At 27.1% G+C, this 26,897-nt stretch overlaps 1 protein-coding gene across 2 annotated transcripts in view; it reads left to right on the top strand.

Annotated features, from left to right (window-relative positions):
- LOC100200184 (choline-phosphate cytidylyltransferase B) overlaps window positions 1-26,897 on the top strand; it is a 43,178-nt gene that overhangs the window by 1,062 nt on the left and 15,219 nt on the right. For both annotated transcript variants that reach the window (XM_065788577.1, XM_065788576.1), the window contains exons 2-3: window positions 15,151-15,274; window positions 26,797-26,897. The exon at window positions 26,797-26,897 is cut by the window's right edge and continues 10 nt beyond it. In XM_065788577.1, the coding sequence (XP_065644649.1) occupies window positions 15,151-15,274; window positions 26,797-26,897 (225 nt within the window). The remainder of the gene's footprint in view (window positions 1-15,150; window positions 15,275-26,796) is intronic.

Here is a 26,897-nt window from a genome sequence, read left to right as displayed (position 1 = left end):
CGCTGTCTTAAACAGTGGTTTTGTATCGAATCGTCACAAGAAATAAAAAATCATGTCTATACATGAATTTTAAACAAAGAAAGGAATAGGTCGCTCCAGGAGGTATGCCAAATTTGAAAGTCAAGCCTGACCTTTAACTAAAAGAGACAATGATCTGCATTTGGTGTGAATGGGAAGCATGGTGTTCTGGGAAATTGGAAGGAATGTCATGGTCACCAAATAGCTCTACATAGCCCAGCTACACCACGTGAAAGTGGCTATGTGACTGAAAACACCCCCTCAACAAGGCAAATCCATACTCCTTCAGGACAACAGCAGGCCCATTGTTGCAAAAGTTATCAAAGTCGCACTCCAAGAGCTCAGATGGGAGATCCTTCAACATCTGTTGTACTTTCGGGACCTTGCACCAACGGATTGCCATATTTTCAGTCTTCTATCAAACTATATGAGGGGCGTTACCTTTGACAATGAAGACCTTAAAAACTAGCTTGACAACTTCTTTAATACCAGATCAGACAATTTTCAGCAGAACAACATCGAAAAATTGGTCGAGAAGTGAAAAAAGTTTGTAAACAGCAATGTTGAATTCATTATTGAATAATTGATTGTTATTACTAATGAGTTTCTTTAAATAAAAGTCTTCAATAAAAACGCTACAAGCTTATTACCCAACTCAATGCATTTGACAGACTTGGTCAGGAAGCGGGAGCGATCGCTCTCAATTACTGACCATGGAAATAATATTTAGTCGAGAAAAACTGGCCAGGTTTTGTAGTCGTTTTGAGAACATTTAAGTTTATGTATGTCCGTAAAACAAAAAATTTTTGTTTTACGGACATACATGGAAACATACATAAACTTGAATGTTGTCAAAACATCTTGGTGCGGAAGTATAAAAAGAATATTCGCAAACACTAAAAACCAGCCAAATCTACGAACAAACTAATTCTATTGGTTCAAAAAATACGCTGACTAAGCGTTAATAAAGTTCTAGATTTTTCTGTTGAATTGTTTTAAAAATTGTATTATTCAAAATTTGTTGATATTACTAGCATAAATTGTTTTAAAAATATATATCATACGAACTAATACTTTAATACTATGGCTCATTCTCGGAGCCACATCTGCAAAGCCGTAAATCTTTTAAACTAATATTATCTGTTTACAAAAATAAATGTTTTAAATATATGTTTTTTAAATTGTCAAAATTTTAAAGCTTATTATGTATTATTGATTTTCATTAGTATATTCTTATTTTTTTAGTTAAAAGTATGTATTTTTTATGTAAATGTAATTATGTGTAACTGTTTTTTATTCTAATGTAATCTTTTAAAGCAATTTTTACAATTTATTTGTTAAATAAAAAGACTTTCAACAATAATTGTGTTTTCAATGAAATTGTTAATAATCACCGAAGTTAATAAAACTAATTATGAAATAAACTTAAAAGAAGTTTCTGGTTACAAAACACAAATATGCATTTAAATATATATATATATATATATATATATATATATATATATATATATATATATATATATATATATATATATATATATATACATATATATATATATATATATATATATATATATATATATATATATATATATATATATATATATATATATATATATATATTTAGAAAGTTATTAAATATGAATAAAAGTTTTTAAGTTCTCAGATATTGGTTTACTAGTTCTAAATATTTTTGATTCAGTTGCGATTCTTACAAACTCGTTATCCTTTAACTAAAAGTTACTTTTTTTTGTTTTAAATACTAATTAAAATTAAAAAGCATACTTGCTAAACATCATTAGCAATATTGTAAAGCAGTTCCGCTTCCTCTTCATAAAGTATTTTTTGTTGATTTCTATCTTTTTAGTTGATTTCTATCTAGTTAATTTAATTTCTACAGCAACGCAATGATTTAATTATTAGGTTTAATTATTATCATACTAAGAAGAAATGTTTCAAGTATGTTAAAATTTTCACGCGAAACATAAAATTGTTATTAAAAAAAATTATTTTAATAAAACTAAAGCTTGCGTTAGTTTTATTAAAATCTTGTTAGACTTTTCGGGGCCGGGGCTATATTTATATTGGAGGCCTTTTTATGTGCCACACCGTAAAAATGACTTAAAAAAAAATCTTCTTGACTATTTTGGGGCCCCTAACATTGCGGGGCCTGGGACTATAGCCCCCTTTAACCCCAATCCTCCTTAGTTAGCACTGGAAATAAGACACTTGTAATATATATACAATATAATATGCAATCGTAAGATGTTATTTTATATAAAAAAATGTCGTTTAATTTTATAAAAAAATTACAAAAGAGCAATGTTTCAAAAATATTTGCTCTAAACGTTATTTATTTTGCTTTAAGTTTTTTCGCGTTGAAAGTTATTTTCTAAATTTTTTTTTTGGTAATTGTCTCTCATCTGTCCAATTAATCTTTTTTGCGCTTTCTTTTTGTTTTTTGAAATGTTCTCAAAACAACTAAAAAATCTGACCAGCTTTTCGCAACTAAATATTATTCCAGTGGTCAGTTATCGAGAGTGATCGCTCCCGCTTCCCGACCAAGCCTGATTTGACATATTTCAGATTATTATTATTATTTGAATCATTTAGTCTTTTTCAGATTTGAATTATTGAATTGGTTTTTTTTAATGTGTTTATATTAGTAGTAGTAGTTAAACAATTAACTACTATTAATAGTAGATTAGAGTGCATGTGATGAATAAAATCGCCCAGCGCGATATTTAGTTATCAACGAGCATGATTATGTGTGCTCGGCATCAAGTCTTCAAGAGCGATATTCAGATTTGGAAATTGGTTGCCATGGGGCCACCCATAAATTATGTACGTAAATTTTTTTTTTACATCTTTGTTCCCAACAAGGCTGCAAGCAACCACTATAAGAGTTGGAAGTTATTGGAAAAGAGAAGATGAAGTTTGTAGAGCAAGATAACGATTGATAGTCAACTTAAAGGATTGTAAATTATATGAATCAGGAAAGCAAGATGAAGGAAGCGAATTCCAAAGAACAGATGTTCGAGGAAAAAAACTAGAGGAATAAGAGTTTTTGGAGTACTTAAAACAGTCACAGAAAAAATATGAGACTTAATTGAATGACGAGTAACACAAGAATGAATTTTAATAGATGGCACAAGAGATGCTAGCTCTTTAGAGCAGTGCCCATTATAGCATTTGTAGAAAAGAGAAAGAGAAACAACACTACGACGATGTGATAATGGTTGAAGGTTGGCTGCAAGAGCAGGTCCAACTATGTTTACAATGCGTTTTTGCACCTTGTCTAAGAGAGATTAAAAGAACTGCCTCAGATATAGCAACGGTATTCCATACAAGGCCAGTCTGAGATTTATAGAGATAGAAAATAGAATCCGGAGTAAGAAAGTGTCGAGCTCGATAAAGAGATGCAACCTTAGCAGATACTAATTTTGCAACAAGTTTAATATATGGTTCCTAAGATTGGGAGTAAGAGTTAATCCTAGAATATGAAGGGTAGATGACTCATCAAGTACATTACCGTTCATAAATATAGGAAGATCAAATTATTAAAGTAACGATTGGCTGGAAAAAATGGAGGTTTATTTGAATTAAAGTTCACCAGCCACTGTGAGCCCCATGCTGTAGCAGAAGTGAGATCTTTTTGATGCTTAAATGCCCTCTCCAAGCAATCAGAGAGTGTTGGCTTCTTATCATGATAAGAATAAATGGTAGTATCATCAGCGAACAATGCCACCTTAGATGTGAGAATATCTGGATGATCGTTAATGTAAATTTAAAAGAGTATAGGACGGAGGATTAAACCTTTGTACAAAACAATTCCAAAGTTAAAAAATATAGAAATTTATTTGAGAAACAACCAAAAATTTTTTCTTGAGATAAAAAAAAAATATAAACTTTAAAAAAAACTACAAAAAATTTTTATATTCAGCATAAAAAAGTATCAAAAATACTTATAAATACAAATTTAATTAAAACATTGTTTCATTATTATATATCTTTTAGTAAATGGTATATATACATATATATATATAGTTTTATAGATTGTTGCATTTGGGAGTACGGAAGGAAAAAAATGATTCTTATGCAAACAAATCGTCACTTTTAATTACTTCTGACTTTCGTCCAACATTTGTGTGTTGTCAGAAAGTTTAAACCATTAATTTAATTACAAATTAATCGTTTTTTGAAAAAATCGCAAAAACGCAAATTTAATTGACCAGAATGTTTTTAAAAACATTCTGAATGTTTTTAAAACATTCTGAATGTTCTTAAAACATTCTGAATGTTCTTAAAACATTCTGAATGTTCTTAAAACATTCTGAATGTTCTTAAAACATTCTGAATGTTCTTAAAACATTCTGAATGTTCTTAAAACATTCTGAATGTTTTTAAAACATTCTGAATGTTTTTAATAATATAAATAATGTTTTTGTTTTATTTTTTTTAATAAAATGTCTTTATTTTTGTTTTTTCTGATAAAATGTTTTTATTTTTTTTTACTGTAAATTATGCACGGAGTGTTGCTACATTGACTATCTGATAGCCTGACTCGCAACTAAGTGCTGCTACATCGAATAACAAATAGCCTGACTCGCAACAGAGTGCTGCTATATCGACTGAGGGTTTGGTTGGGTCAGGCAGTCTATCAATTAATTAAAAAAAAAATTCTGGTCTTGCATTATAATTTTTACTTTTTGTCAACAAAATACGGAAAAACTTTCTGACAACCAGTTAGGGGTAAAAATTAAAATTACAATAAAAGCAATCAATCAATGCAATAAGTCAAGTATAAGTGTATATAACTATTAAATATTAAATATAAGTAAAACGACTAACTTTTATACTCACTTAAACATACTTATTACATTGATTGATTGAATTGAATTGATTGATTGATTGAAAGAAATATGTGTATGATTATAAGATGCTTATTACGTATTTCAGGAAAAACGCAATTAAAAAATTATTATTAGGAGAACCTCTTTGTAAAACATTTTTTGAAACTAATAATTTTTATGAATTTTTTCATTATTCTTTGAAAATATTTATTCGAAAGCGTTTGTAGGCATCTAAATTAGCTTATTTTGTATAAAAGTCAAATTTGATTTTTTTACCTTATGGCATTTAAAAAATGGCTTTAGTATTAAAAAATAAAATTGTACAATAAAAGCAATCAATTAATGTACTAAGTCAAATATGAGTACAAATATGAGTACAACAACATACTTATTGTACAGCTAGAGCTATATATTAAAAAAAATACAATACTAATACTACACTCTTGCTGTAAACTCACAAGCCAAGTCATGACAATTTAAAGCCATGGAAACAACATAATCTTATAATAACATAACACACATAGAAGCACTTTATATATTACAGGTATTTGAACATTTATGACACAGAATTTATGATTGCATCAAATTATCTAATATAAAGATTTAAGATCTTATAACTGATTCAACAGATATTAACAGATTATAATAAAGATAATAAAGATTTGAGAATACCTTATCATATGGTCAAAAATATAAAGTGATATGTTATATGGCCAAGCCTAACAAATCTTCTTTAAAAACTCAGAGTCAAACATGCACAAGTAAGTAATAGCAGCAACAGCATTAAATTAAATATTAATTATATAGGACTAATTAGTTTGTATTTAGGACTAAAAGTTTGTCTAACGGCAAGACTATAACTATAATACTGGGACAAAGTAACATGGTGCTCCAGTTATTTGCCCCCATCATCATTTTTTCATCCTCTTTTCATCCTCTATTTCTGCCTTGTTTTTAAATGCAGAAACAAATGGGTTTTCTTGATTATTTAAAGTTTGTAAGTTGCATTAACTCATTTATACAACCATCATTACCAGGTTGCTCCATTCTAAATGACACTGCTGCATTAGGATCATATATATTTAACTGACATGTGGGTAGAAAATCTTCTTCGGGCCTTAAATTTCAAAAAACGATGCAAAATATGTCCATAGACCCTATAACAGAAAGGGCAATTATTTAAGGGAGGAGGTATTTTTGCTGTAAAGGAAGCAAATAATAAAGAGGAATTATAACACCTATCCTGATATCTTTTATTTCAATGGCAATTTATCTCAGCTCACCTAGGCTCATCTCTTTCATTTCAACAACAATTTATCTCAGCTAGCCTAATTTCACTAAATTATCAGACACAGCTAAGCATTAAAGGAGTGTGTAAAAATGATGCCTAATATAAAAAAAGTTCCACTTTTTCAGATCGAACTTTTAGTTTTCTTTCTTAACTTGTCTAAAATAAAGTGTAAGCAAACAAAACAGAGCATAAAATAATAATCTAATTATATTCTACCTCATATTTAAATTAAATGTTTTAAAATAATATAGCAATGTGCAAAGATAGCATTTCTGATAAGAACTTAAACTAAAGTCATAAATAAATTGATATAATCTTTATAACTGAGTAATGTTATATATTTAAGGTAGTTTTTAATAATTATTGACAAAATATAAGTATTTAATCAATAAAACAATAATAAGTAATTAATAAAAGCTACAAAATTTTTACAGATAAGAACTCATAAATAAAGCAAATTGAAAAAATTATAAGGCCTGTCTGCTCAGCAAATACTGCTACCATTGAACGGTGAAATGTAATCCTCTTTGTATACTTACCTTTATTAAAAAAAAACAATAAATTTAAGTTAAACATATTTAATGATGGCAATAGAAACTCTTAAATGTTTAAATAGGGAGGAGCTATTAGTAAAAAGGAACCCATTTTTTTAACAAAATTTATTTATCATAAAAAGCATAAATTGTTAACAAAAAAGGGCAGAGTATATATCTTTTAAACAAATTTACTCAAAAAGTAACAGTATATAAATATTTAATGAAGTATATATCTTTTCAATAAAATTCTAGATATTAAAAAACTATATATTTTTTCAACATTTCTTATAAACACATTCTTTCAACAATATTTTTCCAACACATTGTATGACTACACTAACTACAAACAGATTTTATTTATGTGTTTCATCATGATAGTACACCACTTAACTGGCACGGACAACAATTTTGCTCTCAACAAAGCCAAGTCACATTGTAGCAAAGTACACCACTTAGCTAGCAAGGTCAACACTATTGCTGTAAAATAAGCCAAGTCACAACAATTTAAAGCCATGCAAATAATATAATAACCACTTACAAACTATAAACACATAACATTATAACACATCACAAACATAGAAACACTTCATATATAAAAGATATTTACACACTTAAAAAATATAAACCCATATAACCTTAACACATTTAAACACATAATAAATAAAACATAAATATAATTAAATATATAAATTAAGAAAAATACATAAATTAGAAACATTTATAAAATACAACCTTATTTTTGTAATATTTGTTTAATGACATACCTTGTAATAAATGTTTAACAACTTTAAAAAAACAAACGATCAAACGACTTGGTTTTTTATATTATAAAAGCAAACAGATTTTCTTTAAAATAAGATATTAAACGATCAAAACAGAAAACTGCATTCTAATTTAAACTAAATGCGCGATTTAATTATAATCAAGTGAATAATTTTTTATATAATTGATTATATACTTAATAAATAAATAATAGACTTATACTAATATAATATATATTAGTGTAAGTATATATATATACTTATCTCTATATATTATTGCAGAACTTAATAGTAGTAGCAGTAGTGTTCCTTGGAGCGTGTTTGACACGAAACCCTTGACAGCTATCGCAACCGAGGTATTGGTGAGAAAGAGTTGCAGCTTTGCTTTATAAGAAACGTATGTAAACTTCATACTATGTAATGTTAAAACATACTTAAACATATATCAAGTTTTACAGTTTAACTTTCATTTAAAAACTGCATTGTGTCAACTTCTCGCTAAATTTCACTAATGAACAAAATAAAAAAGATCAAAATTTTCCCTCACAGAGTCATATGTTAAATAAAAAATCAAAATAGCTCATTAAGCTTAGTAAAAATCACCACCTAAAAGAACTGAAGATCTCCTTTTTTAAAAATAATTTTAGCATTGCATAATTTATGGACGATCCCTTAGCGTTTTATAGTCTATAGTTTTTAATAGTCTAAGATCTTCTTAGTTCTGCTGTTTGGATAACGTTGCATACAAACGCCTGTAAGTGTGAATGTCTTTAGCATATGTTGAGTTTGCAGGCAGTATATGGAACAATCGGTTATAATAAATTTATAAAAATGAGAAAACTTTTAAATTTTACTTTAACAATTAGGAATATTTTTTGGTATATTAATATTTTTTTGCTATAAATATTGCTATATTAATTATAGATATATACTATTATAAAAATTTTCTAGAAATATTGCTATAAATACAGCAAGATTAAAAACTTCAATCTTGCTGTATTTGTCTTTAATCCTCCAAAACGACACTGATGACAGCGCACTAAACCACTGTGCTATCAATGATATGCGGTTAAGAGAAAAACAAATGCTGAAAGGGTGCGCAAGTTAATTTTTTTGCTCTTAAAGCAGTTTTTTAAAATGAGTTGTTATACGTAAAAATATTGAATAATGAATTATTTTACGTAAAAATATTGAAGTAAACAAATAATAGGTATAGAAATGATCGGTGTAGAATAGATAAGTATAAAAATGGTTGATTTGGTAAAGACCCATATTTTATGGGTCCAGAAAGCTAGGATATATATAAAGAAAAAAGTATAGAAAAGGTCAGTGTGGAATAGACTTACAAAGACCCGTATTTTTACGGGTCAGATCAGCTAGTATAAATATAATATATAAATAACTTATATACTGGCGTATATTTTGAGAAATGCATTTGTGAACATAGTGGCGTTGTTTTTTTTCTTTTGTTGTTTGTGAGCACGTTTCCAAAAGTTTCAATTCAAAGTTGTATAACAAATATATTTCTTTTACGTATTGTTTATTGAAACTTTTTTTTTAATTTTTTAGTTTCATTTAGCTTTAACTTTTTTAATAAATAAACTTTAATATAAGCTTAACCGATTCGAAGATATCAGTGAAAATATTTAGTTTATTAACTTATATTTGATAAAAAACATTTGATATTCCAATGTTTTGATGTTTTTGGTATAATACTCATTGATTAATAGAACATGATCGCACCTGTACGAAATCAAAGCTATAAGTGAAGTTTTAGTTTGATAAATTTTTTACGCTAGATATTTATAAGATATTTACAAATATTACATTAGATATATATAAATAATGCGTTAGATATTTAATTTTTTAACATTTAAGTTAAGAGTTTTCATTGGAGTGTTGCGAGTTTTGGTATTTTATTACATGGGCTTTTATGCAATTCAAAGTAAAAGTTCTAGTTAAGCGAAGTTTTTTGTCAAATGAACCCTAAAAAATTGTATGAGTTGGTGAATGTTTCAACTTAACTAGTGCAATTAAGGAATAATATAATAAAGTTCAACTCAAATTTAAAAAAAAAAAAAACATGCTGAATTTAGCTTTCAAATAAAAGAAATAGATCATTTTTAATTTGAACTTATGCTGCATAAATCAAAATAAATTATGTGTGATGTACTTTATTACAAATTAACTTCTCTATTTAACAATATGCAAACTCTACTGTTTAAACATATTTTGACTTCAGCAAAAAAAATTTTGCTAAAAATATTTTTTTTTAAATCAACTTATAATTTTCTCCCTTGCAAGTTCTTTTGACAAACGCGATTTTTACTCTTGTAACGAAACTAGCGAGCGCTATTTGTCGCTCCCAGAAGACCATTTATGGACATATTTCATGTGCCTGGAGTGATCGCTCCCACTTCACCACAAGGCCTGAGATTATATAATGATAGATAATAATAATAATAAATAATAATAATAATAGGTAATAATGATAACAATAATAATAATAATAATAATAATGGATGATGATGATGATGATGATGATGATAATGATAATGATAATGATGATAAATAATTAGGCTGGCCAAAGTACTCTTTTTTGTTGGAGAGCGCAGCGCCAAAACTTGTTGAACTTAATTTGTTGCTGTGCTCTCCTACGTAAAAAGGAGTATTCTGGTCACCCTTATAATAATAGCTTTGAAAAAACAACAAGTATAGTACTAGTATATTAAGTATAATATATATTATCAATTCAAAATATAATGTAAAATTGAATATTTAATAGTTTAATTTCACAATTTTATATTTACTTGAGTTTTTTTGTTTTTTTTATAAAACTTATTAAGATATGCTACTTAGTGTAGTTAGGAGATTTTATATATTTATAGCATCTGTATAATATATTGCTGACTACAACAAATTTCTGTTAAATGATCAGGTCTGTGAATTATGAAAACAAAAAAAAAGTTAAAAGTGATAAATTTTGCCGTAACATAAACCCAGACTGAAGAATCTTTTCTTTTCTTTTTTTTTAAAAAAAAACTTCTTAAAATCATGATTGCTTGTCCAAATTTAAATAAGATTTTAAATAAATAATTTTTTTAGGTGAAATGAGCGTCATAGTTTAATAATATAATCTGTTCTGATTTGTTAGCAGTTTTTCTTAATTATAAGCTCTTTCTTGATCGGAATTCTAATATTTTTTTGTGAAAGTTGATGAAACTTTGTGTTTTGACAATTATATTCAATTAATATGTACTAGAACAGATTAGAGCTAGGATCTATAGTAGATTAAAGTACTTAAGTTAGTTTTGTTGTGCAGAATTGATCTAAAGACTCAAAAATGTTCTTTCAATTCACAATTAGGGTTAATAAAAAAGTTTTGAAAATAATATAAAAAGGGAAAAATTTCTATAAATATTATAAAAACTTGAAGCAAAAAATAGACGTTTTCACAGTTCCAAAAAATTTTTGCGCACGCATATTTAATAGTACATCATGGTTCTTCATTCGCAGAATCGCATGAAAACAAGTAAATACACATAAATTAAGATAGTAAGTTTTTTTTTTAAATAAAGAAGACATCAATTTAGCTTTATATAAGTTTAGTTTAACTATTTCTAAATATAGTCTAAAATCAATACTGTTTATATGTTTATATTATATAATATTTGTAATCAAAGAAAAAAACAAAAACAAAAAAAAAATTTGAATTTTGAGTGTAAAAGTTTTAAAACTTAATTGTGAAAAATCCCCCCTCCCCCTTCATTCCTTGATAATGGGGGAAAGAGGGAGAAGATTGAATTAGTATAAAGTTGTATCTTTTGTACATTAGTTCATAATTGTTATTTTTTAAACATATTATCTTTTCATATTTGAATATTATCTCAAAATTTTCTCGTTTGGCGAAGTAAAAAAAAGTGTAAATTATTTGTATAATTTACAGCTTAAGTTATAATTTAAAGTTTAAATTGCAGTTATAGTGTAATGAGCAAGTAAGGTATTTAATACTATTACGATATTAATTTTAGTAATAGTTGTTACTTAACATGATACTTACAGGGCTCAATTTAATTCTTTAAAATATCTTGGACAAAATGTCCAATCAAAACTTGTTTAGGTCAAACAATGTCCGATCAAATTTTTAAAATATAATTTTTACGGTTTTATAGAACCAAGTTATGCAATCAAAATTTTTGTCATGTTATTCAGTTTATTTAATATTAGTCTAGTGAAATTGTAGTTTCTTTCCTTATTATTTAGAATATTTCATCACAGATTTTTGTTTTTTAATAAAGTTTTAATTTAAATTAAATTTTCACATTGTAACTTTTTTTTTTTTTTTTTTTTGTAATTCACCTCCCCAAAGCCGAGAAGGCCACTACAGATGAGGAGGCTACTTGTGGTTATAACCCTCGCTCAACTCTATAACTCTGAAACACGAATCTTGACGAACAAGGCCGCTGCGCGGAGAAACAAGTTGAGCGCGGTACTACTAAGGATGTGGTGGGAATCGAATTCGGAACCTCTCGTTTATGAAGCGAGCGCTCTACCACTACACCACTACCGCATTGACAATACACAACTGACAATGCTTTTTTTTTTTTTTTTTTTTACAATTTGACAATGGCTGTTTTGATGTTTTAATTAAAATTAATGCAATAAAAAAAATTATGTTACAGATAACTTTTAATCATTGATCTTTTTATTAATACTATATTTAATTTTTTTTTTTAATAGGTATGTATTTTTTATGATAAACTTAAACAGTTTAAATTATTTTTCTATGTTTTTCTAAAAGTCTTCCCGTGATTTAATTGCTTAATTTTTTTTGTTTCTATTTTTGCAAAGAATTGTTTAAAAGTTTTTTTTTTAGACTTGACTTACTAATAAATAATGAAATGATTAAAAGTTACAATTTTTAAAAGACTATGTTACTTTATTTAACAATTTTTTTTTTGCAACTTATTGAAAGAAATGTTTATACAACTAAAAAAATATTATACTTTTTTCTTTTCAATAATTTAATTTAATTTTTCAATAATATAAACAAAATTTTTTTATTTATTAAACAATCAATAGAAGTAATTTGTAAAAGCGCTTTTTGGGTAACTTTAATTAAACGTTTTAAAAGATAAGTTTTCAAGTAATTTTTTTCAAAAGCAATTAAAAACGTAATTTTAACAAAAAGTAAATTTAACTTCTAGTTTTTTTAATTTTTTTTTAATTTTTCTTGATTAATTTTTTTAATTTTTCGTAAGGAATTGTTTTGATTATTCTTATTATTGTTATTATATATTTATTTTTTTCATTTTTTTTTCCTAGTTAAAGTTTAGCGTATTTCTGAAACGTTTAAATCTTCAAAACATCTAAACAGTCGTGGTCAAGTTATAATCAAAAAAAATTATTTGCGTGGTCAGCAATAGCGTTCGATTGCATGCCATTCCTGTCCAAGCTTTATTTTGTAGAATTTAATTCCTGTCGGTCAAAATGTCTGATTACTTTGTAAATTGATCGGACAATCTGGAGAATGTCCAACTGTTCAATTGAGCCCTGTATTTAAAAAAGTAAGAGTAAACACGCAAATATTACAGTACTTTAACCACTTTAATTAGTCATATAAAACTATTTAATACATTCATAATGATGATAAAACACGTGTTATTTTCAAAGAGTATTTGATTGTTATTGTAAGAAGCAATAATAATAAAACTACATTAAAACAAACTGCAAAGTTGTTTTAACAATATAAAGAGCTTGTGTTTTTTTTTTTTTTTCTATTCTTTAACAACTTCGCTTCCAATAAGGCCGCAAGCAACCACTAATTAGAGTTAGAAGTTACTGGAAGAGAAAGATGAAGAATGTAGAGCAAGATAATGATTGACAGACGACTTAAAGGAATGCAAATTATATGAATCAGGAAAGCAAGATAAAGGAAGCAAATTCCAAAGAACTGATGTTCAAGGAAAAAAACTAGACAAAGAGTTTTTAAGGCGCTTAGGAACAGTCACAGAAAAAGGATGAGACTTAATTGAATGATGAGTAACACGATAATGAATTTATTTATTGTAAAATAGCTTCCTAATGCTGTTTTATTGCGGTTTTATACAATTTATAACCTTAATAACATAAAAAGTGTTTAAAATAAAACAAAGTAAATAAGTAGAATTGTTCTAATTAATAAATTAAAACATTATTATCATTAAAATTTAAACTTCATACAAGTCTATAATCTATCGATCAAACAAGTAAGATCAAAGCAAAAAACATAAGATTCCACGTTTTTTTTTAAATTTGTTTCTTGATCTAGCATACTATTAAAAATTTAAGTATGATTAAGTTTTTCATTCAAATGGTTTTTAAGTGAATGTTTTCGTTCAATTTTTTCATTCAAATTGTTTTGTAAAAAAAAAAGTGAAACAAATTTGGTTTAACAAATCAAATTATATTTCCTTAAGTTTAAAAAAATTCTAATTTTAAAACTATTTTCAAGAAACAAAATATAATTAACTATTCAAAACATTTACAATTTAAATAAAACTTTCTTCCTCACTTGCACTATGCTTTAAATCTGATATTGTTACCGTAGCTGGATAAACATTTAATTTTCAGCAACAATTCTCACTTTGCTGGGTATTATGGGCACTGCTGAATTAAATTTATATTTATTGAGCGTTAAAATTCTTTTAAATTTTTCCAAATTTTTTTTCGATTTCAATTGCACAATTATTTGAATAAGAGAATTTTAGAAGAATAAAATTATTTTGTTTAAATAGATTTCTTTTTAAAAAAATTCCTAAAAACAACTTGTGTGTTTATCGAAAATGTTTAATCTTGATATCGCTTAGAATAAAATTTTAAAAAATGGTATCGCGTTTTTTATATTCTGTTCGAGATTTCTTGTTAAAATAATTTTTTGTTAGAAGCTTATATTATGTGTTAACAACATATAAGATATTAATAGAAATATTTATATGGCTAATTTTTGGAAATCTTTGAGTATATTAAGCAAATTTAATAGCTGAGTACTGTAGTAACTTAACTGGTTGTTTTGATTTAGTTTAAAGGTAAATTTACTATAATTTACTTTATCCTTTCAATAAATCAAACTAAATATAACTTAAAATTAATATTGCAAGTTATTCCAAATATTAACAACCCTGAAGGAGAAATAATATTTACAAACTTTGAGTTTACACTTTAGTTTGCATAACTTAAATTTGCAACCTCGATTGTAAATACAGTTATTAATTAAAAAGAAACTTGATATATTTAGGCAAACTTAATTAGCGCAAATAAACCAGCATTATTTTTTGAAAACAATTCAGCGTTCGAGATTTCACAAGCTTTTATTCCAACATTTTAATATGGACCTGGTGCCTGGGTACTCCAACTTGGACCCAGTATTCTCTTTTGGGTACCCATCTCTAATATATAATTGGGTTTCTAACTATGAGCCACCAACTTGAACTAACATTGTGATGATGACACATCACAATGTTGCAACTCTTTCTTTTTTTCTATAAATGCTATTTCGGTTATTATTTGAACCAAAATACCTTTGTTCTAACTATTAGGGGTTAAATCATTATTATTACATACATGCATACATACATACATACATACATACATGCATACATACATACATACATACATACATACATACATCTATAATATTCAATTCATTTTAGGAAAACTACTCTTTAGCACCAACAGAACCAGCTGTTATACATGATCCTCGCTACCCAAGTGCAGACCATTGGCCTAAAAGAATTAAGCCAATTACCCTTGCAGAGGCAAAAGCTGGTACTACAGGTACTTAGTTTAAAAGTTATGTGTTAACCAATTTTATTTTATCTGACAATATTTATGGAAACAGTTTTCTGGCAAAATGAAACAATAGAAAAACAAAAGATAAAAACAATTTGATAGCAAATTATTGACTTGTTTTTTAATAAATTATGTGTTTTGAAAAATTTTATAAGCATGAACTTCTAATTCTTTTTTTATTTTTATGATTTATATTATCTATTCTACTTTACATTCTGCATAACAAATATTTAAATATTCTAAAACATTCTTTTATCTTGAGAAGTAACAACAACAATGAGATTAAAATAGTAACAATAATATAATAATGAAATTTGTAACAATTAATAATTTTAATAATTTATTAATTTTAATTATAAATTTTTAATTATATAAATTAAATAAATTAATTAAGTTAAAATTAAATAAATTAAATTAGTTATGAAAACATAGTATGTTGTCATAAAAAACACTCAGAATCAATCAGTCAGAATAACTAACCAAAATGTAACATAAAAGTGTACAATCTCATGAATAATTACAAATAATAATAGTAATATAAAATAATTAAATTAATAAAAAACCTTTTTTTTTATTCTAATAATTAAAATTAATGAAGTGTTTTCTTTTTTTTCAAATGATTGGCTTACTCACCCAAAATATAAGGAATTTTGGTTCTTATATCTGATTTAAAATGTCCGAAAATTTAGATCGGGTGTCTTGATTTGATCCAGTTTTTCAAACTTATTAATAAAATAATAATTTTATAAATATTACTTAGTATTTAATGCACTTTTTAGAGAAAATTACATACATAATTTAATTTAGTTGTTTTTTTTACCAAGAATCTTTTTATTTACTGACTCTAAGTCTTCTAAAGTTCTTGAATATTCTTGCAATTCCTTTGCTCAAGGATTCAAGACTCATTAGCTTAATGTGAATTTGACATCACAAAGTACTTTTTATTACTGCAATGATATTATCTGCAAAACAAGTTAAATGTTGTTTAACTTGTTTTTTATTATTACTATTACAGTATGTTTATTTTCTTTCAATTTTTTTTAAATATATATATATATATATATATATATATATATATATATATATATATATATATATATATATATATTAAATAATTAAATTTAATATTACATTTTTTTAAATGTTTGATATAAACATATTTCTTTCTTTTCTTGACATTTGTATAAATGAATTGAAATATGTTAAATTTTTTTCAAATGATTATTTCTCAAATTTCTAATTGCGACTTTGCAACTAAAAATAATTTTTTATTTTGAAAAAATTAGCAAGAAGCAAATTAAAAATTATGTTAAGAAATGTGTTATAAAAAAAAGTTTAACTTAAATTTTGTGCAAATTTTTTATGTAGCCTCAGAACACGTTTATTTAAAATTTAATTTGAGTAAAAAAAAAAGTTTAGGAAGAAAAACCGAAAAAACAATAGCAGTAAAATTAAGCTAATTTTCTTATTAGAATAAATAAAATTTAAATATTGAATAATATTTAGTAATATTTTCAAATAAATTTGACAGTTAAGTTAAACCATGCATTAACTTTAATTTTAATAAACTTAAATATATTTTTTAAATCAGAATTAAATTGTATATATTTTTAAATCAGTATATACATTTTTATTAAATTAGTTTTATTTTAAATCATATCAGATTTTTTATCAGAATTAAATTATATTATTATAATCTTTGCTTCAAGTTTAAAGTATTAGCATTTTTCGAGCAAAAAAATCAATCATTACAATAAAAAATAATATAATAAAATATATGATAATAATAATAAAATAAAATATCATAATATAGAATATTAGGATATTTTATTCTGTAGATATATTTTTATTATTTTTATTTTATATAGATAAAATAAAATTCAATTTTTTTTCATTATAAATTTATTATTTATTATTAAATAAAAATTTAAGTTAATTTTTTTTTATTGCAATCAAAAGTTGTATAAATATTCTTGTGCTTGCAATATGATAAATAAATGTTTTTATTATATATATTTCTTTTTTCTTTTTTTTTATTTATGTTTTGTTTAATAGTTTCATATACAAAAAAAAAATTGTCGTTAAATTTAAACAATTTTATTTTCTGTTACTAAATATTTCAATAGAATAATTAGCTTAATAGAGATTAAGTTTTTGTAGTTTTTAATTTTATTTGAGGCTTTTTCATTAGTAAATAATGAATTTATGGTGGGAGAAATATTTTTGCATTTTGTATCACATTTGCATAATATTAAATAAATAGGCCCTCCATTTCTTAGATTTTTTAGAACTTTCAGATTCTGGTAGAGGGATGCATCTTCCCCTGGATTAGTCACTGTCTAACATAATAGTCATTCAGACTCTTGTCGCTCAAAAGTTAATGTAAAATTAAATAATTCTTTTATCTCATTGCTTATAGAATAATTTAAAAGTTGAAAAATGATATAATGTTGCTTAATGGAAATTGCTCTAGGCATACAAAAAATTGCTTTATGCCTAAATAAATTGCAGGCAGCTCAACGCTTTAAATGAAGTAACTTTAATTTTTTAGTAATGCTTTCTTCGAAGTAACTTTTCTTCTGTTGAGTCTTATCTCTTACAAAATTACCAGACCTACTTGCTCTTTGTGAGACTAATTTGAGTTCAGCTGTCTCATCTTGTGATCTTAGTGTTGATGGTTATCTTCCTTTAATTTGTAAAGACTCCAATAATCACATGCTTAGCCTAGGCATTTACATTCGTAAGAATTCACCCATTTGTCGGGAAACTAGGTTTGAATGCACAGACTATTCTTTTATGTGCTTTCATTTAGCACCACTTCACTCTATAGCCTTCTCTTTGTTCTATATCGCTCTCCTTCATCTCAAGACTGCACTCTTTTTGATGTTATTTCTGATCAAATTGACCAAGCCCTCTCTCTTTATCCATCAGCTAATATTGTTGTTGTTGGTGACTTTAATGCTCATCACGTTGAATGACTTGGCTTTAGTGTTAGTGACTCTGCAGGCATTAAAGCCCACAACTTTTGCCTTTCTCAATCCCTAACTCAAATAGTCAATTTTCCAACTCGCTTTCCAAACAACCTGAATCATTTACCTTCTCTACTCGACTTATGCCTTATTTCTGATTCTAGTCAGTGCTCAGTTTCTCCACATTTACCCTTAGATGCTTCTGATCACAGTTTGATCTCTCTAAAATTATTACCTCATTTTTCTTCGTCATCTGAATCCCCCTATCATTGTACCTCTTACAACTACCTTAAAGCTGACTAGAACTCTTGTGATTTTCTTTGTGATTGCCCTTGGGTAGAAATCTTTTGTCTTCCTGTTGACAAATGTGCTTCTTACATAACTTCATGGATTCAGGCTGGCATGGAATCTTTTATTCCCTCTCAACGATTCCAGGTCAAGAAGCCTCACTCTTCTCCATGGTTTTCCTCACATTGTGCTGCTGCAGCAGCATAATGTCAGGAAAACCATGCCAATCAAAACCATTGCTTTCATATCTATCAGCAAAACAATTCTCCAGAAAACAGACGTCTGTTTACAAGTGCTAGAAACCATTATTAAAAAGGTTTTGTCTAACGCCAAAGCCCGCTATTCTCAGGTCATGAAATCTCATATTTTATCGCAAAAATTAGGCTCTGGTGACTTCTGGAGAATCTTTAATAGTATCAACAATGAGGGCAAATATGTTATTCCACTTCTTTTGTATGGCTCAGACTTTGTCACCTCACCTAAAGACAAAGCTGAATTGTTTGCTAAGAACTTTTCACCAATATCATCTTTTGATTCCACTAGTTGTGTTCTACCTGATATAGTCGTCAAACAGGTTGATCCATTGCTTGGCATTCATATCACTCCAGCTTCTGTATCTAAAGTGATTTCCTGCTTAAACTCTTCTACAGCTTGTGACCTGGACAACATACCTGTTAAATCTAAAGTGATTTCCTGCTTAAACTCTTCTACAGCTGTGACCCGGACAACATACTTGTAGTCTTGCAGAAGTGTTCTCCGGAGCTGTCGTCTATACTTTCAAAACTATTCAACAAGTGCTTATCAAAGTCTTGTTTTCCAGCCTGCTGGAAAGCGGCATCTGTTATCCCTTTTTTAAAAATTCTGGAGAGCAATCTGATTCGTCCCATTAGTCTTCTTCCTATCATAAGCAAAATCTAATTCGTCCTATTAGTCTTCTTCCTATCATAAGCAAGGTTTTTGAATCTTTAATTAACAAACACTTAATCCCTCATCTTGAATCTAATAACTTACTTTCTGATCATCAATATAGATTTCGAATTTCTTGTTCTACAGCTGATTTGCTAACAGTAATAACCGATAGGTTTTGCTAACAGTAATAACTGATTGTGCATTAGATAAAGGTGGAAAGGTTAAGGCCATCGCTCTTGACATTTCTAAAGCTTTTGATAAAGTTTGGCATGCTGGTCTTCTCCATAAGCTTTATTCTTATGGTGTATCTGATAACATCTTTAAGATTATTGAATCCTTCCTTTCCAATTGTAGTATAAAAGTTGTCCTCGATGGACAGCACTCTTCTTATTCTGTAACTTCAGGGCTTCCTTAAGGTTCAATTCTTGGTCCTATACTCTTTTTAATTTACATTAACGATCTTCCAGATATTCTCATATCTAAGGTGGCATTATTCGCTCATGATACTACCATTTATTCTTGTCATGATAAGAAACCAACACTCTCTGATTCCTTGGAGGGGGCTATTTAGCTTAAAAAGTATCTCACTTCTGCTACAGCATGGGGCTCACAGTGGCTGGTGAACTTTAATTCAGATAAACCTATATTTTTTTCGGCCAATCGTTATTGTAATAATTTAGATTTTTCTATATTTATGAACAGTAATGTACTTGATGTCATCTACCCTTCACCTTCTAGAATTAACTCTTACTTTCGATCTTTCTTATAAACAATATATCAAATCCATTGCAAAATTAGCATCTGTTAAAGCTGCATTTCTTTATCGAGCTCAACACTTTCTTACTCCGGATTCTATTTTCTATCTCTAAATCTCAGACCGGCCTTGTATGGAATGCTGTTGCCATATCTGGGGCGGTTCTTCTATTGAGGCCCTTTCTCTTTTTGATAAGTTGCAAAAACACATTGTAAACATAGTTGGACCGGCTCTTGCAGCCAACCTCCAACCATTATCACATCGTCATAATGTTGCTTCTCTTTCTCTATTCTACAAATACCATAATGGGCACTGCACTAAAGAGCTAGCGTCTCTTGTGCCATCTACTAAAATTCATTCTCGTGTTATTCGTCATTCATCTAAGTCCCATCCTTTTTCTGTGACTGTTCCTAAGTGCTCCAAAAAACTCTTATTTGTCTAGTTTTTTTCCTCGAACATCAGTTCTTTGCTTTTTTCTTTTCCTTTCCTTCCTTTATCTTGCTTTCCTGATTCGCTTCCTTTATCTTGCTTTCCTGATTCATATAGTTTGCAATCCTTTAAGTCGTCTATCAATCGTTATCTTGCTCTACAAACTTTATCTTTTCTCTTTCAGTATCTTCCAACTCTAATTAGTGGTTGCTTACAGCCTTGTTGGAAGCGAAAATGTTTAAAAGAGAAAAAAAGAAGCATGAAAAACAAAGCCTGATAGATTTTTATATATAGTTTTTACTTATTAAAGTTGATTTTCATAGTTATAAACTTTGAATAGATCATTTAATTTAGACATGATTTCATAACTACAAAAGTAATTTATAGATATTTTTTACAAAGTAGTAGTTTGTAGTAGAATTTCGAACTCAATATGAATCTCAAACCGTAATCAATAAAGACGATAACTACCGGATTTTTACGTCATTTTATGTCTGGTAGTGCGTTTATAGCATGAATATGGATATGTATACGCATATATATCATTTTTAGGCAGTGCATATTTGAATCAAGAAATAGAAAGTAAAGACTTTCTTTTTCTTAATTTAAAAAAATAAAATAGTATAAGTATCTATGATAGGAAAAAAAAAAGTAGAAGCTTTTTTAAAAAGCATTCCATTGACCAAAATAAGTGTAAATTAAATTATTTAGTTGGCTTTGCTTTTAAATATGGTTTTGAGTCTACATCATGGAATTTAAAAAATACACTTAGTTGAGTATATGGTATGTTGCATGATTTTTGGGCTAGGAGAAATGACTTTAACAGTGTTCTGGTTTAAATCATTATCTATTAGGTTTCGGTCCAACCAGATGGACTAAATATCAAATTGTTGCAGACCATTTCAATGAAATATGGAATTGTAAAATTAGTTTGATTTTGGTAAAATTATGAAAGTTCAAGATGCCTTTCACAAGTTTTTTATTCAATAAGCTAAAAGTGACTTCTGCTGTTTCAAAAAAAAAATTTTTTTTACTCCAATTGCCTCACTCTATCAGATTGATCAACCTGTTTATGGAACTATTAGTTGATCAGTCTGATCAACTAATAACTTAGAAATGTAATGAAAATAAACTAAAAAAAGTTGTAATCAATAAAAATTAAAAAAATTGTTACATCTTTGTTTTTTGTTTATTTATATTAAAAAAACATAAAAAATAATGATTTGGTGATGGTTCGAATAGCAACTGCTTTAAAAAGTGTGACAAACTGCTTTAAAAAAATGTGACGAAACAGAAAAAGTATCTTAGGAGATTCAGTTTTAGAACTGTTAAAAAAGAAGCTTGTTGTTAATGTTTCTGGCTAATAACAATTTTTTGTGTTACATTTTAGAATTGATAAAAAAATATTATCACTGCATGTTTTATGTGATTTTTTTAATTATATTTATATATATGAATATATATATGTGTGTATGTATATATATATATATATATATATATATATATATATATATATATATATATATATATATATATATATATATATATATATATATATATATATATATATATATATATATATATATATATATATATATATATATATATATATACAACCCTCGGAATTAGGAAAAATGAGGTCGGCAATAATTTGCCGACCTCAATCTTTTGGAGGTCGGCATCAGGTCGGCAAAAATTATTTGATACAAAGGTCTAACCATAAAGCATAGAAACAAGGTTGGCAATTTTTTGACGATCTCAAATACTTTGAGGTCGGCATTGCCGAATGCCGACCCTAATTCTGAGGGTTGTATATATATATATATATATATATATATATATATATATATATATATATATATATATATATATATATATATATATATATATATATATATAAATTAGTAGAAACCCTCATCTAGATTTTTCTTTATCAAATTGTTTCTCCATCAGTAGGTTCATCAGGAATGCCAATGCTTGGTATAATCTGTTGTGATATTAACATTACAAGCATATGCTTGTAACGAGTATAATATTTATATTTAATAAGCATTTTGATTAATATTTAATAAGCATTAATAAATAAACAGATCGCTCACGCAAAAACCAAAAACTCCTGTAAAAAGCTGTTTAGAGGAGCAGTTCACATGGCTCGCCATGTTCATTTTAGGAGAGCTTTAATCTGCTCTCGCTCTCATTTATTTCTGCCGAGGCTTTTATATATATATATATATATATATATATATATATATATATACAGTACTGTTCAAATTATTACGATAATTGACAAAAAACTTTTTTTTTTACACTCAAAACTGGTTTTTATTCCTTGTATTTAATATATATGCCCAAATTTAGCAAACATACATGTACTGCATACAATTTACTCATTGTGCATATGTTTTCAGTATTTAATTGCACCACCCTTAGCTTTTATAAGCGCTGCAATTCTATTCGGCATACTTGCATAGTATTTGGAAATTAACTGTGTGATATCCAGATTGTGATACCATACATGATTAATACGTTCGATTAGGTCACGTTTGTTAGTGGTGGTGACCTTATTTACTCTGTCTTTCAGATTGTGTCATATCCCTTCAATTGGATTCATATCAGGACTACTTGCCGGCCAGGGCAACACTTCAATACCGATGTCAACAAAGTAATCCTTGATAATGTTTGATGTATGGCAGGGTGCTCCATCTTGCATGTAAATGCAGTTCCCATCAGGAAACCAGTCCTCTAGTTGAGGAATCAGACAAGCTCTCATCACTTTCTTGTACTGTTTCGCATTCATCATGCTATTTACAATGTATAGACGTCCAGGTCCTTTGAAAGATATCACGCTCCAAACCATGACTTTAGTCGGATGTTTGACCTTCTGTGCCAGACACTGTAGAAGAAACTCTTCTCCTGGTCTTCTTTTTACATAGCGGCAATTGTTGTTCAATATTTCCAGTGTTGTTTCCATATTTCCATTCATCCGAAAAACATACCTTAAACACACACATATGCAGTGAATTACAAAGACTACTATTATAGGCTTACAACTGTTACAATTATTCTCATTCTAGTAATTTAAATTTCTAGTTAAATTTTATTTGTTTGTCGCTAATCAAATTTCAAAATTATTTTGCTGGACAGTATGGAAGTACATTTAGACAACTCATCATTTTCCAGTCCTCCGCTGTCCACGTGGTAAATTGTTTGGCCCATAATAATCTTTTCTTCATCATTGCAGCAGTCAATTTCGGTTTCTTTCTTGGTTGGTATGCCCTCAAACCAGCTTCAATTAATCTTCATCGCACTGTGCTGCTACTCATCTGAACACTTAAAGTGTTCATTTCAACCATCAATTTGTGTAATGTCATCTTGCGGTTAGATTTAGAGAGTCTCGCCAAAGCTCGATCATCTTGTTGTGATGATATCTGCTTTCTTAATAATTTAAATAAAACAATTAAACACTGAAGACTATTTTGATTTTGTACATGAAGTTGATGGTCTGATTTCAGGACCTCAAATCAAGTCATTTCTGGTAGCCTAACTTCTTGCAAAATAATCTTTGCCTAATTGCAAATAATTGAAAAAATTAAATATTCATAACTAAGAACATTACTAACATATTTTTTAAATTTTCAAAGTACAAATCTAATATGCAGGCACTAAAAACCTCACAGTAATGCCCCAGGTATGATATTAATTATAATACTTATTTACTATAATGCATTTAAATGACAAAAAGTACAAGTAAAGTTTAATTTAAGAATATATATATACACACACACACACACACACATATATATATATATATATATATATATATATATATATATATATATATATATATATATATATATATATATATATATATATATATATATATATATAGACACACACATAATCAGGATCTTATTTTTTCTTTAAATAACTAATGTTTGTTTTGTTTTTAATGTCTTTACAATATAGGAATAATAACACTTGATTTTCTTGGCAGTTTTTCTTGTTAAAGTTCCAGACCTGTTGTTCAAGAGATCTTTCAGACAATTAATGTTTCTAAAAGATGTAATTTTCAGTCTTCTGCCTGATTATCTAAGCCTTTGAGACGTTTGTTCATTGTTCTTTCATTTCGCCACATAAGGTTTGATGGTTCTTTTGGGGTGATTAGAGGCAACAAAATACTCTAAAATGTTTTTAGTTTTAGCATTAGGATGCAAATTACAATAGTTGTACACTTGTTCAACTAAAGTAGTTGGCTTCATTTTGCGATAATACAAAATTTTCAGTATAAGAAAACTAACACTTTATAAGCATAACAAGAAAGTGAGGCTGGGTAATTACAAGTTTAATAAGTTTTAATTGCTCAAAGGTTTTGCCAAAAAAAATTTTAACCAGAGATTAATCATCTATGCTTAACTATTAAGTTATAAGAAATAATAAAACTTTTTTTTAATAAAAAAAATTAAAAAGTATTTTGAGTTTTGAAAGATGTCGAAAATACAAAATACATCAGAAATTGTATTTACAATACAAATATTAAATACTTGACTAAAAAAGTATTTAAAGTACAAAATACAAATACACCAACTTATTTTAAAATATTGAGATGTATAAAAAAATGCATTTACAACACTAATCTTATCTTAGCATCCTTCAAATCTTTTCAAACTTGCTTTTTTGCTTCTGACCTGATTGACCTGTAATTAAGTAACTCTGGATCTCTGTTGAAACAGTGATCCAAAGACCTGAACTTTGACAGAGCATGGTAAAAAAATATTAATTGCATTCCTCAAATTGTGCATAAGATATTTTTCTAGAATAAGAAATATCTTCACTCTATTATTTATTACTTCTAGTCAAAAGTCTTTTTTTTTCTATTTTAAAACCTTGCAAAATAGTTGTAAATTCATATTTGCATCCGCTGGCTAACATAACAATAAAGACAAAGAGATCCTGAATTCCCCATCCATAGGTCGACCATCTTTCCACCCATCTTTCAGCGTTGATATTTACCCAACTTCTTATAACATACAGAAAATTATATTGATAATTGATATTGTGAAAGAAAGAAAAGAAAAAAAAAACTAGTACTGTCAGTTAGTTTTGAAATTATAAACAAGTTTTTTATTCAAATAAAATACCATGGTGTGTATCCATTATAAAAATGTCATAATTTACCGGTAAATTTACAGGTAAAGTTATCTGTAGATTTTACATTCGCAATGTTTTCAACAATTCACAATATTACTTCTAATTGTCTCCTTCGTTGTTTATCCATGAATGACCAAAGGTAGAATATTTCAAAATTTCACTAATTTTTATAAAAAAAGAAGTTAATTTTCAAAAATTAATAATTTTTTTTTTGTAAATATAATTAATTTGGTGATTCTTAATAAATACTAAGATAAAATATGATCATTTATTTTAATAATTAGCTTATTTTAGATTTTATTAGTATGCATTTTTTTATATTGTTGTTTTGCTTAAGAATTATTTCATCAGGTTGCATGTAAACATTATTTTTTTTATAGATTCATATTTACGAACTAATTACAAATATTATTTGAGAAAAAAATGTTTGTAAAACTTGAGTTTTGCATGCTTTTTTTATGTTTTCTTAAATGACCGAAGTTACACGGTGATCAAACTTAGACGATTTTACGTTATATAAAATATTTTTATTGTATATAAAAATGTTATAAATTATGTTTAATAATATTAATATTTATATAAATTATTAAGCTTATTTAAAAATTATTATCGTTATTCTTTTGAAATAATTAAGAACAACTTAAAATGTTTTAAATGATAAAATGATTTGCACAATGTTTAAACCTGAAATAAATCCTCTCAATTTAAAGTCTATTTTTTTCAATGCACAATTCCTTACCCTCAAAAAGTTGTTGTTGTTTTTTTTTTTAAATGGATTGATTAAATACTGCTTATAACTTGTAATATGCTTTGACAACACAGAATAAATTCTTTATATACTTTTTAAATTGTTTTTTTTTTTTTAATTAATTTATTCAGAAAAAGTATAAAAAGTCACTGAAAAATTTAGATCTAGAAGTACATCATTTTTGTTTCTCATGTTCAGAGTTTAGAAGAAAAAAAAATGCTGAAAGCTAGTATTAGTTGCAACTTTTGTTTTTATATTTTAGTTCCTGTCAGAGTATATGCTGATGGAGTATTTGACATGTTTCATGCTGGTCATGCAAGAGCATTGTTACAAGCAAAAACTGTTTTTCCAAATGTTTATTTG

Source organism: Hydra vulgaris, chromosome 01 (genome assembly GCF_038396675.1).
Source record: "Hydra vulgaris chromosome 01, alternate assembly HydraT2T_AEP".
Classification (NCBI taxonomy): Eukaryota; Metazoa; Cnidaria; class Hydrozoa; order Anthoathecata; family Hydridae; genus Hydra; species Hydra vulgaris.
Note: the sequence above shows the minus strand (reverse complement) of the source record. Positions and strands in the feature narration are given on the sequence as shown.